The 14,432-nt window shown below is 42.8% G+C and overlaps 1 protein-coding gene across 1 annotated transcript in view; it reads right to left on the reverse strand.

Moving 5' to 3' along the window:
* The window catches only part of gli2a (GLI family zinc finger 2a), a 115,879-nt gene that overhangs the window by 34,409 nt on the left and 67,038 nt on the right, over positions 1-14,432 (reverse strand). The window contains exon 4 of the mRNA XM_031279058.2: positions 2,164-2,369. Coding sequence (XP_031134918.1) covers positions 2,164-2,369 — 206 coding nt within the window. The remainder of the gene's footprint in view (positions 1-2,163; positions 2,370-14,432) is intronic.

A 14,432-nucleotide genomic window follows, 5' to 3' on the forward strand; every position in this document is an offset into this window, starting at 1 on the left:
TTTCCAAGCTACCGAGGAGGCGGCATTACCCTACAGTCACATTAGCTACAAGAGACAGCTACCATTCATTTTCAATGAGAGTGGCCGTTTGGCCACGAGCGACTGCCAATCAGAGTGAAGGCAGCGTGAGGGCAGCGTGACGTATGTCAGTGGCTCAAGTCGAAGAAAATAATTCAAGATGGCGGACAACGATTCAGGACATCGTATTTATGTATATATCTGATATGTTTGGCATTTAATCTCATATATTGTGTTACTTTTATCGAGAAATAAATACTTTTAAATCCAAAAACATCGTTCTTGTGACTTAACAATACCTCTGAAGTAACTTTTAAGACGTGGTTTAAGGTAGCACCGGAGAATTTCTGTTTACTGTTGCCAAGCAACCAGGGGTAGGCTAGGCACGCCCAGGAGCACCCACAAGCGAGTGCATGTCGCTCTCTTTTGTAGCTAATACTTTTGGCCTCTAAAGTTTCTTTTCAATCTCTGTTATTTCGTCGTCTCCCAGAGCAACACTCATTTCCTTACTTTTGTGTTCTTTTTGCTCCACTCTTCGCTCTCTCTTTAGTTCCTTTCTTTTCTTTCGCTTCGTTTTATGGTTCTGCGGAGGCTCCACGGTGTGCGCGTCGAGCATGTGGGTGTGTGTGGTAGAGCGAAGAAAAGGTGAGAGAGTGACGGCGATTTTCTTCGGAGCGAGTAGTGACCGTAGAGTGTTAGTGAGAGAAACTTAAGTGTCTCCTCTGTGTTTTCTGACCACGGTGGAAAATCTGTAGCAGGAAAAGTTAACCCTCTCCTTGATTTCATGTTGTTTATGGAGAAGGAGAACCAGGAAATGAGTCAGGGGAAATACAACGCTACCAAGTGATGTGTATTTTTCGAGAGGTGCATCAAAGAGTATAGACGTAACAAGAGGAGAAACTCAATGGAACTGCAGCTCTGCCATCTTGGACTGAATGTAACACAACGTTCTATTGAGTTTCTCCTCTTGTTGCTTCTATACCCTTTGGGTACATGTCGGGCGGGATGCAACGCAAACAAAATATTGCGTAATTATCGCGAGACTTTCGGTATAATATCGCGCAACGTGATATCGCGATAACGATATTGAGTCGATATACTGTGCACCCCTACTTTAAACCAATCACAATCGTCATGGGCAACGCTAAGAGCCCTGGTGCCTCTGCAAAATAGTCTCGGGAAGGAATTTGTTTTGGTGGAACATGTGTACGTTCAAAAGTTGTTTTAGTCGTGCGAGAGAAAACTCTGATTGGACAGATAGTCTAGCTAGCTGTCTGGATTTACCCTGCAGAGATCTGAGGAGCAGTTAACCATAGTCCTCAGAAATCCACCAGAGTTTAGAACGGCAACACAAAGAAAGAGGAAGGTAACGGACATCTGGCCGAAAAGAAGGACATACGGCGGAATATCCGGCGCCAACGGAGCAATCCCGGAAGTGGAACGTCGTGGATATAGACTAGGTGAAGAGCTAAAATACAAAGAGCTAAAGGACATGGAAGCAGTGTCAAAGAAATGCACCACATCTTTAAACTCAGAGGTGATGATTTAGAAACAGTAGTTTAACAAATCACAAGCACTGTGCTACATAACTTTGTATTACTCCAGTGGGAGTACTGCTGTTCAGACTGTAGGGCTGCACAACAAATCTATTTTTTAATCGTCATCGCGATATTACCTTGCGCAATAAACATGAAAGGCTGCGACGTATCGCGAAAGACACTCAGAGATCTTTTGTATTAGTTCAAAGAGAACATCAGTAGAAAACTACACTTTAAAATCTAACTGCCATTCTTTTTTAGTGGTGCCTTTTATATTCAATTCAATGTTCAATGTTCAAAGTTTGTTGTATTTTAGCAAGATACTGAAAGCAGCAGTAATGCAGAACTGAGTACACTTTAATATCTGTTTATTTACCGCAAGTAATATTGTTATCCCAGTATTTAACAACGTTATCACATATTTTCCTCATATCGTGCAGCTCTATCAGGCTGCTTTTTAGCGGTTGAGTTTATTCTGGGAGATACAGTAGTGTGATAACTTTTCTTTAGCTCTGGTATTAGCAACACAGAACATGTACATATTAGATAGATATCATAGTCAATATCTTGGTGGTGCTCCAACGCCACTATGTGGGGTGAATCTTACCTTCAGCAGGGCTCAGTCCTCGGGCCGCTGAGATCATGGAGAGGGTGGGGCTGCTGTGCACCGAGCGTAGGTAGTGCTCCATGTGGGGGCTGACGTAATGATGCGGAGGGTTGAACAGTGACTCACCCGTCCCGGGTGCCGCGTGGGGTGACAGACGGATCAGGGAAATATCTGAGATGACTGGGCTGCCCGTCAGTCCTGGAGGTCTGTGAAGATAGAGTAAAAGTTAGAGCAAAGAAGCAAAATGAATGGGCGGAGGATGAGGGTCAAAGATGAATAGAAAGACACAGATGGTGGGAGATGGAGAGAGTGGAGACCTCCTGTGTTAATCTGATGACTTGTATTGTGCTGTTATCTTCGTGAGTGATCTTTATTGCTATGTTCATAGCAAAGCCTTAGCTCCTGTTATTCCACAAAGTGTCTGCAGTCTCAATCCACTTACACCCCTTTCCCCTTTCCAGTCCCACAGCTAATACATAATAATCCCCTTTTGTTCACTTCGCCTATTAAGCCCTGGAGCTACAGACAAGTTGAGACCACGGGCTTTTCCACTCTCGAGGCTACCAGGAAGTGTTTTCTCTATCTGTTTGGGTGGGCAAAATGACAGGGTCTCTTTCACATCAGGTATTAGACGGTGTAAGATAAGAGAAGGCAACTGGATGATCAAAACCTTACAGTAAGTAGCTGCCTGAAGCCACCAAGAAAAGTCAGAAGTTCTCTGACTGCCTGCCGATCACATCAGGCTGTACAGTAAATGTGTCTGCTCTGACAGGTAATCAGCGGCTCTGCTTGCCGAAACACAGACAAGTAGGTGTTGTAATTCTCAATAGCCCCAAGGGGCTGAACTCGAGATAAAAATGTCTGCTGGCCGCTGGCAGTGGCACAACCCTTTGAAGGGGCGCGAGTACTTATGTCGACCTAGTGAGCTTCGACTGTGATAAGAGGCCTGCCGCACCCTCGGTGTGTGGTAAGAACAGATTCAGCCCTCAGGAAGAAGACTCTGGAGCGGGAGGAACCATGACTAATAGAGGAAAGGCTGATGACTGAGTGTAGTTATAAGGGCTGCCCTCGACTTGATTCGTTGATTTATTTGAGAGAGCTGTAAAAAATTAGATTCTCCACAGGCAATCATGCAAATGCACCACTTTATATCTTGTGTTTACCAGAGATGTGCTCATAAGTTTCTTGGAAATAAGTCATTCACACTGAAAAAAGCATACAAAATTACTAATCGACTAAAGAAATCTCAGTCAATTTAGATCAAATGACCGATTATTCGACTAAACGACCAAGCCCTAGTATTTTTGTATATTATGGGTATGGGTATTGATACTGGTATTGCAATTTTTTAAAATCCCTAGTCCTCAGACAATCTCTCTTATGAAAAAAGGAGGAAGGCAAGATAAAGGGTTGATGGTAATACATCTTAAATGGAATGAATAGACTAATTACTCACTGTATGCTGTCAGTGGTGAAGAGGAGGGCCTTGCACAAAGAGCCTGAGCAACAGATGAGTCAAATGTTAGGCATCGTAGACTAGCCTCAAAATGGGATTCAGGTTTGAGATCATTTCACTGTCAGTTCAACATTTTTAATCAAAATGTTCAATTCTTGCTCCCATGTTTATCCCTACTTTGGACTGAGAAAATATAGTGACTTTAAGCTTGGCGTTGTTGGAATGTGTCAAAGATTACACACTACTAACTCCACTTCAGTCCGTCTCATGATTGGGAGAAAGTTTTGTAGGAAATATAACCACAGTGACACTTGCATATAACAATACAGTGTAATCCAAATAACAGAAGAGTTGTCTTTATGAGGGCCTGAGAGCAAATGCTGTTTAAGCTGACAGTTAAGCAGCTCAATGGCTGCGGTGAACACAAGTTTTTATATGTGTGGTTTGGATTCTTGGCAGCAACAACTGCATGCATAAGAAAAGGGTGTAAGGAATGGTGGATCTAAAAGGATGCCTGGATAATCTGCTAACATGATTCATTAATGTTATTCCATTAAATATGGAGATTAGTATGTGAACCTCTGAGGGCCATCCAAAGTTGTGTGTCTTTGGACTAGTTGTGGGAATCACCCCCCCCCCCAATACAATAACATCATGATATTATTGCGGTTTTAAACATATTGCGATATTCTGCGATAATATTGCAATGTATTACCTTTTTTCCAACTTCAAATGATGTCCCCAAAGGAGAACTTCATCAACATCTGTTTTATCGAAAAATATCAATTTCTCTGTTTGTTCATCTTACCTCCTACTTCAATTTTATTGCTGCAAAATCGAATTGTCAGCAGACCAACTGACCAACAACGACATGAAAACTTGTTGCACGCACCTGACAAACTGAACTGTTTGGATTACAGTCTAGTCCACCTTCATTAAATGCAAACAGGCGTGCACTGCTGTGCAACTACAGGTAATTTGGACAATGCAACTTGTACAAAAAAACTTGTTCAGTTTCAGTAGTTCAGTTTCTTTAGCAACTGGGGAATATAGAAGAAACGGATTGATTCTTGGCGTCTGTATCGTTGCAGTATTGCCACAGAAAATATCACGATGCTATGCTGTATCGATTTTTCCCCCCTGTCCTAGTGGAAAGAGTGCTATGCAAGACTAATACTGAAAATAGATGCCTTAAGGTCAGTAAATAGTGGATAAATAAATTAAATATTTCAGTATACATCTGAAAAAAAAATCCACCAGGGGTGTTGAATCATTTGACTCTGATGAAATGAGTGTGACTGGTCCAGGTTGTAGAACTGGCTTTGGCTATTAAAGGTGGGCATGAGACCCCCCCCACCACCACCACCCATCCTCCCTTCAGAGTTTCCCTGCTCAGTCTCTCATTCAGTGTCTCTGTGCGGACGCCAACCTGCACCCAGCCCGGCCCTGCCCAACTGCTGGCCGAGCCAACCAACCAGAGCCTCGGCCATCGCTCCATTTCCAGTAAGCGCCTGCAGACTGCTGGCCTTGTCTGAGGGCCAACTTTCTGCCTTCAGGCCCAGTCTTCCCCCTGCAAACAACCATAAAGAGCCCTCTGTTCTTGGCGGGAGGGGAGAAGTGAGAAGAAACAGACGCTCCATACACAAAAACACGCTTCCCTCAGTCTGCCTCCAAGCAGCATACAGAGCGCTTGGCAGTGCCGCCTCAGATTAGTGTTGGTGCTTCACTGAAGGACTACCTGGGTAAGCTGGCACTGCTGCTGGCTCTCTTTTCCTATCAGACTGCGGGACTCAAAGCTCATCAACGTAAATCGCACACTGCGATTCCCAGCATTTAGCTCAAGATTCGAGATTCAAAATCCTTTATTAAGATAGAGGGGAAAGTACAAGACACATATAAACAAACAATAAATAAATATAAGTAAAGAAAATAAATAGTAAAATGTATTTACAGTATTGCAGTATTGCACAGTCACATTTGGCTGAAGCCAAAGCTATAATGCAATATAGTTTAATGTTTCCAGAATTAGCAGAATATTAAAAATGCTGACCACTAAGATTATTCTGATTCGTACTACTCTCTTTAAAAGGTACATTCTTCTTTTTCTTTCTGTCTTTCTGTCTGAAAAGGCACTTTTGATGCAATGTTTTTGTGCACACATTTTATTTTATTTAAAATCTATAAATAAAGTAAAAACAATAATATTAGAAATGGCTGCTTAATGTAATGCAGGAACCTGTTGAGCATATTTCATCTTTACCTCTGATTCTCTGATTAATGCAGATTTAATAATGGATTGCAGTGTGTGCCAGATTTAATCTATTTTCAGTTTCATGAGTGTATGTATAGTCAGAAAAATGCTGCATTTTTAAATAGATTAAGCTGGCATTATTGCATACTTTTTGTACTGTCAACACATCTCACTACCAGACTCAAATAATAAAATAAAAATCACCAGCCTCATCCTTTAATGCAAATTAAAAACAGAATGACAATGAAGATATGAGCCACCCTATATTGTGATATGAACATCCTTGGCGTGCTTCATGTGTTCGCTGGAAGAAAAATATAACCAGAACTTCAAGTGTGAGCTTGCTTTGAAAAAGAAATTAATCTCATATCCATTATAATCATAACCATAATGCCCCTCTCCATGCTTCACCTAGCAAAACCACTTTGAAACATTTGACTTCAAACCTGTATCAACAATAGTTATTTGTTTCTTGGCCGATAGCAAACCAGCGTGTCGGCACACATCACTCTAGCTGCAGTAAATCACTCCAACGACCCTGAGCGTGTATGAGGCCTTGATAATAAGGGGAAATTTACTGCGTTTGGCTGTCAGAAGGCTGCAAATAATAGTCCTGTCTGGCAGGTACCATTATTGAAGCCTTGTCGATCCACCCTGTTTCTGACAAGATGTTACTTGAAGTCTGTGTGTTTTCCAGAGGCTTCAGTCACACAGGGTGAATGGGAAGCTCTTATAGCCTGTCTCTTAATTAGTGGCTGCCATTTAAAGAAAGTTCCATCATACCTGAACACTATGGGTGGCTGGCCTGTTGGAAACACACTACTAGGAAATGTGCTCCCATGCGGTTGAAAAAAATCAAAATTTTTGATCTCTGCCAAATAAAAGTGCCAGGTGTTTGTCCTTGTGAGGATGATACTTGAGGAGAAATAAGGATAGATAGAGGGATAGGAAGCCAATGTGAGACAGTAGATGACATGCTTTCAACTGGGTAATTGCTATTTGTCTCTGTGTTCTGTACTGTGTGATTACATGCTCTCTGTTGTTCCATTGTTAAAACTTTGCTGTGAGAAAAAGTGATTTGGACATGGCGCAGCTTGTCGAGCATATGAGTAACCAGCATATAAGTGCATACCAGAGTGCACGAGCATTTGAAACAGGCCTTCTGACAGGGTCGGGTGACACTTCATTCCAACTAGTGCATCTCATTTAGGAAGACCCAAGGTATTTTTGCATAAGATAAACCTACTACTCCAAACCTATTTAGTTTTACGACATAGAGCTGCAAAGATTAATCGATTTGTTGTCAACTATTCAATTAATCACCCAACTGTTTTGATAAAAATTCTCTGATTCCAGTTTGTTAAATGTGAATATGTTGTAGTTTCTTCTCTCCTCTGTGACAGTAAACTGAATATCTTTGAGTTGTGGACAAAACAAGACATTTGAGGACGTCATCTTGGGCTTTGGGAAACACTGATCCACATTTTTCACCATTTTCTGACCACAGATTAATCGACAATGACAATAATCGTTAGTTGCAGCCCTACACCCTAGTTTGAATGGGTCTTTCTGCCACAAGATGCTGCCCATGTGACCTGTTTGCAATGTAAGGTGTTAAAGGTACACCTTTCTTTCTTTCTGTCCGTCTGTCTGCCTGCCTCTCTGCCCTCCTGACTGACCAACAAGTTAGAATTTGCCTCTCTGGCATTTTCCCTACTGGCTCGGGGTTGGATGAATTATGATGTGACACACTCCCTTCTGTACTTCTGGGCAGCCAAGGCGATCAAGATAAATCACCACGCTGCCCCACAGGGGACAGGCTAAGATCCTGCCTTGGTTGTTTTTGGGGCCCTAATCAGGATGCTGAGGATTTGGACACAACTTGATACTGTATTTGCTAAGAAGCAAGGACTGTGTACAAAGGAGTGGCCCAGTAGAACTTTGTCAGACCATCGTCTGACATAGTTCTACTGGGCCCCTCCTTTGTCCTTTTTTAATATACCTAAATGAGACGGGATTATACAGAGGGTAATTATCCATTATTTGGCTCCGCTGCTGTCACATACCATTTAGTCTTTTTTTGAGTGCAAGATAACTACGTTGAGACCGTGTGATAAACCGTGACAATCTCAGGCTATTGATTTGCAACTTCCCAGTCATTTGATTGATGGGTCCCTTGTCTTTTCAGCAGCACATTCCTGGCTGTAACTCAGGGGAGCATCCCAATTCAAACATTAGCTGTGACGATGAGCCAACAGGCAACAACATAAGATAACAACATATCGGTCAAAACTACTGACAACCAATCATCAGACTCGAAAATCTGCCCACCTCATCATACAACTCATCCACCACTCCTTTCCATGTTAACCAAACCAAAACAATAAAGGGGAAAAAACAACATCAAGCTGAATGTCTGATCTGTAAACTGTATTTAATCAACACATTCCATGCTGTGGGGCTGCGGGCCTTGGACAGGCTGATTGCCTGCTCAGTGGGACCACATCTGTTTGTGTACAGGGGCGGCGTAGGCCACAGCTCTGCCACACAAAAACCTTGGGCATATTTCAACTTTTCAGTGCTGCAATTTGCCCCCCGACTGCTTCCCGAAAAGCATAAATACGGGCTGTGGAATGAGCGGGGGATCTGTTTTTCTCATCCGTTGCGTTGTCGTTGAGGTTCTGGGAACGGAAGGCTGGATTTCGGATGCTAATTACCCGGTCAAACATGCTGGCACGGTGGCTGGCTTTCCTGGTTTGTGGCTTTGCACAGAAGATGCCCAACTCCACAATATGAAGCAAAAAGCACTGTCTCCAAGTTCTACTATCATCCCACGAGAGGCTCTTCCCAACGTGTTCCAGTGACAGTCGGGATGTTTCTTCTGCTTGTTTGTTGTGAATAGCAGTGAGACCACGTCCAACAATCACCTCAATTAAAGCATACTAACAAGGTCTGAAGGATCAATCTAGCATGAAATAAAAAAGACAATATCTCTGGGTCAATATTGATCCTTTTTTTTAAACTGTCCAAAGTCATTATGAACAGTTTAAAAAGGTTGTTACAGGACTGCAATTAGAGATGTTCCAAAAAGATGTTCCTTCCAGATACCGATTCCGATACCTGATCTTGTGTATCGGCTGATACCGTGTATGATCCAATACCAGTGTGTTGCCCCCTTTTTTTACACGTTAAACGTTGAAATTTCGGTACCTGAGAGCGCGTAAGCGCAAGCTTATCTGTCCTCTCTGAAAATTGACAGAGAGCGGAGCTCTGACACAAACACACGCACTCACACACGCAGAGCTGCAGACGATGCAAACTACGTGGGCTCTGCAGTTTTGTTGAAGTCACAGTGAGTCACGGAAATGCAGATAAAGTGGTTTCAAGTGTGGTTACAGTTTTTCAAAACTTCACGCAGACAGCGTTTGCTGCGATATGATATTAATGGAGAGCCGAAAGCGGTCGCGGTGCTGTTGACGTTACACTTCCTCGGAGACGAGCTGCCAGGCACAACGGTGGTTTCTATGCCCTGGTGACTGACTGACAGGCTGAGGTTGTAAGGCAAGGCAACTTTATTTCTACAGCACCTTTCAGCAACAAGGCAATTCAAAGTGCTTTACATGAAACATAAAAACGGTCATGAAAATAAAACAGGCTAAAAAAGAATATACAAATACAATAATAAACAAAATATATATATATATTTTTTTTACTGTCATGACAGCGATGGGGCTGTCGGTTAACCTATGTTGCATCTCCAAAAGTGACACTGAATTTGAAACAGCACATTGTAATTTCTGCATCTATTATCAAAGTATTTATTAGTAATACAGTGGAAATTAGTAGAAATGTGAATATTTGGTTAGCATGTTGATTTACGGTGTGTGCCCCTAAATTTTCTGGTTGTGCCCCTAAAATTTTCAGTTGGGTGCCACTGTGCTCCTAGTGAAAAAAGTTAGTCTGGAGCCCTGTAATAATAATAATAATAATAATAATAATTAAAGCTGCAAGCAGCGATGAACGGGCACTCGCCTTCTTGCAGTCGGGGGTACTGGCAGACGCAACATTACATGTAGATCACACATTCTAAGTTTCATGTAAATCGGAATAACTTTTGCCAAGATACAACCGTTCATGTTTTAACAGCCACCTACCGGAAATTTTTCCTCCATCCGCGCATTGTTTTAGCTATCAAAATTCTTTTGATAACTTTTAGTCACGAGGGTCCACCGAGTCTATATCCAAGTTTTCGTGCAGATTGGACTCACGGCCCAGGAGGAGTTAGACAAAGAATGTTTCCCATATATCGCGATGTGGCTAATTAATAAAAAAAATTCTAACAGCGGCATCTAATGGCTGATTCACTCTAAATTTGTGATGGATGCTCAAGCCCCTATGTGGAACAACTCTGTCATGTTTGGTGTCAATCGGAATAAATCTTAGTAAGATACGCAACTTCCTGTTTCGACAGCCCCCTACAGGAAGTTGGTCCTCTGTAACTTGCGCATTGTGTTAGCTATCAAAATTCTTTTGATAACTTTTTGTCATGAGGGTCCACCGAGTCTACGTGTACATTTTTGTGCAGATGGGACTCACGCTCTAGGAGGAGTAAAAAAAAGTAGGTTTCGCTCAAAGCGAATTTGCTAATTAATTAAAAAAATTATAATAATATTCTAAGTTTTGTGTCCATTGGAATAGCTGTTGGCAAGATACAACTGTTCCTGTTTCCACACCCACCTACAGGAAGTTGGTCCTCTGTAACTTGTGCATTGTGTTAGCTATCAATATTCTTCTGACAACTTTTTGTCACGAGGGTCCTCCGAGTCTATATGCAAGTTTTCATGCCGATCGGACTCACGCCCCAGGAGTAGTTAGACAGAGTAGGCTTCCCATATATCAATATTTTGCTGATTAATTTAAAAAAATTAAAACAGCGCCATCTAATGGCCGATTGACGCCGAGTTTGGCACAGATGCTAATCCGGCCATGATGAACAACCTTGTCAAGTTTCGGGGCAATCAGAATAATTGTTGCCAAGATAACGCAGTGTGATGTGTGGTGAGCTGGGGATCTCATCGCTGCTTTTTGCGGATGATGTGGTCCTGATGGCATCATCGGCCTGTGACCTTCAGCACTCACTGGATCGGTTCGCAGCCGAGTGTGAAGCGGCTGGGATGAGGATCAGCACCTCTAAATCGGAGACCATGGTTCTCAGCAGGAAACCGATGGAGTGCTTTCTCCAGGTAGGGAATGAGTCCTTACCCCAAGTGAAGGAGTTCAAGTACCTTGGGGTCTTGTTTGCGAGTGAGGGGACAATGGAGCAGGAGATTGGTCGGAGAATCGGCGCAGCGGGTGCGGTATTACATTCAATTTATCGCACCGTTGTGACGAAAAGAGAGCTGAGCCAGAAGGCAAAGCTCTCGATCTACCGGTCAGTTTTCGTTCCTACCCTCACCTATGGTCATGAAAGCTGGGTCATGACCGAAAGAACGAGATCCAGGGTACAAGCGGCCGAAATGGGTTTCCTCAGGAGGGTGGCTGGCGTCTCCCTTAGAGATAGGGTGAGAAGCTCAGTCATCCGTGAGGAGCTCGGAGTAGAGCCGCTGCTCCTTCGCGTCGAAAGGAGCCAGTTGAGGTGGTTCGGGCATCTGGTAAGGATGCCCCCTGGGCGCCTCCCTAGGGAGGTGTTCCAGGCACGTCCAGCTGGGAGGAGGCCTCGGGGAAGACCCAGGACTAGGTGGAGGGATTATATCTCCAACCTGGCCTGGGAACGCCTCGGGATCCCCCAGTCGGAGTTGGTTAATGTGGCTCGGGAAAGGGAAGTTTGGGGTCCCCTGCTGGAGCTGCTACCCCCGCGACCCGTTACCGGATAAGCGGACGAAGATGGATGGATGGAAGATAACGCAACTTCCTGTTTATACAGGAAGTTGCTGTAACTTGCGCATTTTTTCAACTATCAAAATTCTCTGGATAAATTTTCGTCATGAGGGTCAACAGATACTACATGCAAAGATTCAAGAAGATTGAAATCACGGCCTGGGACGAGTTCGAAAGAATGTAAAATACATGAAAAATTAATAATTAAAAATGGCCGCCTTCCGGTTTGGCGGAGCCATGAGAAATATGTCCGCAATGATTAGAGCAATATGGGTATTAAATCTGGTGAAGATCGGAGCAACTATGTCCAAGTTAAGGCCTTCCAGGCATTAGGGGGCACTATGGAGCCCACTTACAGGTTTGGGCCTAATCGCTGTACAGTCTCGCAAAGCTCCCAGGTGTTTATGTGGGCGCCAATTATTGTGAGTTTTCGTATATATTGAGGCCGTCAAAAATGTGCCCAAGTGCTAAAACCAATTAGGGGGCGCTATAGAGCTACCATACCACTCCCAAGCCTAAATGTGAATTCAAATGAAAGAGTTTACTATTGTGCACATGGCTGCAAAATCTTGAGAGTTTTCGTGCATCCTAAAGTCCTGAGTCCACGAAAACCAATATTTCGGAAATTATAGAATTTTGTCATTTTTTCTAAAAATAGCACCATGGACTTGAAGATGAGACCTATGTTCCCTCAAAAGTTGGTATATTAACTTATTACTTTTGTCCAATTTAAGGCGCACGTTAGGGGGCGCTATGGAGCCCCCTGGCAACGCCCGAGCCCAATCACTACAGAACTTTGCAATTTTCACCAGTTGTGACGTGTGCAAATTTTTGTGAGTTTTCATGCATGCTAACCTCCTCAAAAATGCGACGAGGAATTGGTAAAAATAATAATCTTATGAAAAACAATAGGTTCCTTCGCACTTTGGGGCCTTGCACTTTCGTGCTCGGGCCCTAATAATAATAATAATAATAATAATAATAATAAAATATATATTTGGGGTGGGACAAAATATCGATATGGCAAGATATCGTTGTTCTTTGTGTGGAACAATCATCGATACACTAGCGCCAAATAATAATAATTGAATTAATAAAACAAGGCGCTCTAAAGGTCTAAGGCACTCTAAGAGGTTTTCTCAACCAGATGGCAAACAGCAGTTTGAGTAAAATAACAGATGCCTAAAGTCAAAAGTTGCTCTATAGTCGTGTCATTTTAATTTACAGACTGGAAAACTGCTGCAGAATTGTGCTGTTTTCTAACAGTTTGGACTCGCAGTGAATAAAGAGAGAAAACCTGCACTTCACTGTTTCACAGGTATTTTGTAGTCATAGTCAGACCGATATCGTGATCATTGTTGTATGGCCTGGCTCAGGTTAAACCCTTTGTAAAACGTGCACAAATACTTACAGAGAATGAAGGCCATAGAACTTTCTTTTATCATCTTCTTTGACCATCAGTCATAAATGACGTGGTATTGGTATACAGACTTGTGTACTCGCCGATACCGATACTGATATTGGAACAACTCTAACTGTGATGCTAAATTGGTAGATACTCTTTAAACACCACTAATGCCAAACAAATCAAACCTCTTTGTATTTCGGAATAATTAAAGAGAATCTTTTGATAAGAAACATAAAAGATAGCACGGAAAAGAGGTGTAACAGAGGTTGCACTTGTACACAGGGAGTATGTTCATTGGCCTACTGAGTCACAGGATAGCCATAGTCTATTCCCTTTAACTGTCAGCCAGGGAGCAGAGCAGGTAGCAAAGCAGTGAGCACAGCAGGATCTGCATTATGTTCCACGTAACAGTGATGAAGGGCGCTCCATACGGAGTTCGCGCCATCCTTCAGGCAGGAAGTACAACCCTGACACCCAGCATGCAGCCACTGACAGAACGCCCGAGCGCCCCTGCGCCGTCAACCTGCTCCATTTCACCGCGACAACCCACTGTAATTAGGTGAATTTGGCGCATGCTGAGGAAAAGACAGCTAGATCAAGGTCTTGATGAATTATTGGGAGCACTCTGTCAGAGTCCCGTCACATTAATCAAAACAAAAAGTGGGTTGTTCCCCCTCCTTTCCTCTCGCTTTGCAGGTGATGAATAGCTCTGCCTGCGCTGTGTATCACCTGATCTTGCTGAATTTAAATGTAAGCGCAGAGTTCTCACAAAACCTCTATTGATCTTACTCCTGGGTTCCCTTCCTGGATTCCAATATTTTAGATAAGCATAAGAAGGCCTGGCAACGTTAGGGAATGCCAGACTTTTATGGTAATAAAGTCGGAAAATAAATTAGTGTTTCTTTGTAGGTCAGGTTAGAAAACAAGTTTAAAATCCAAGCGCAGGGCTGGACTGCCAGCCTATTTATCCTCAACAATATGTTGGGAGTTCATGTTTTAGAAATGAGATACATAAAAGTGTGACTGCGTGAGATTTCTACAGCAAATAATAAAGTTTTTCACAAGGATTTATTATTATATAAAAAATATCTATGTACTTCTTCCAACACTGTCTACCTATCAGCAGAGCTGCAACTCTCTCTACTACAAGTCCCAGCACATGAAATTTTAGGAGTGCTAATGTGGCTTGTCTCTCTTCATCTCGGTCTCCCTCTTGCTCCGTGCATCTTGTCTGGATTTGATGTATTTGAACTTATCTCCGTCAATGAAGCTCAGAA

This window comes from Sander lucioperca, chromosome 8, assembly GCF_008315115.2.
Source record: "Sander lucioperca isolate FBNREF2018 chromosome 8, SLUC_FBN_1.2, whole genome shotgun sequence".
Taxonomy (NCBI): Eukaryota; Metazoa; Chordata; class Actinopteri; order Perciformes; family Percidae; genus Sander; species Sander lucioperca.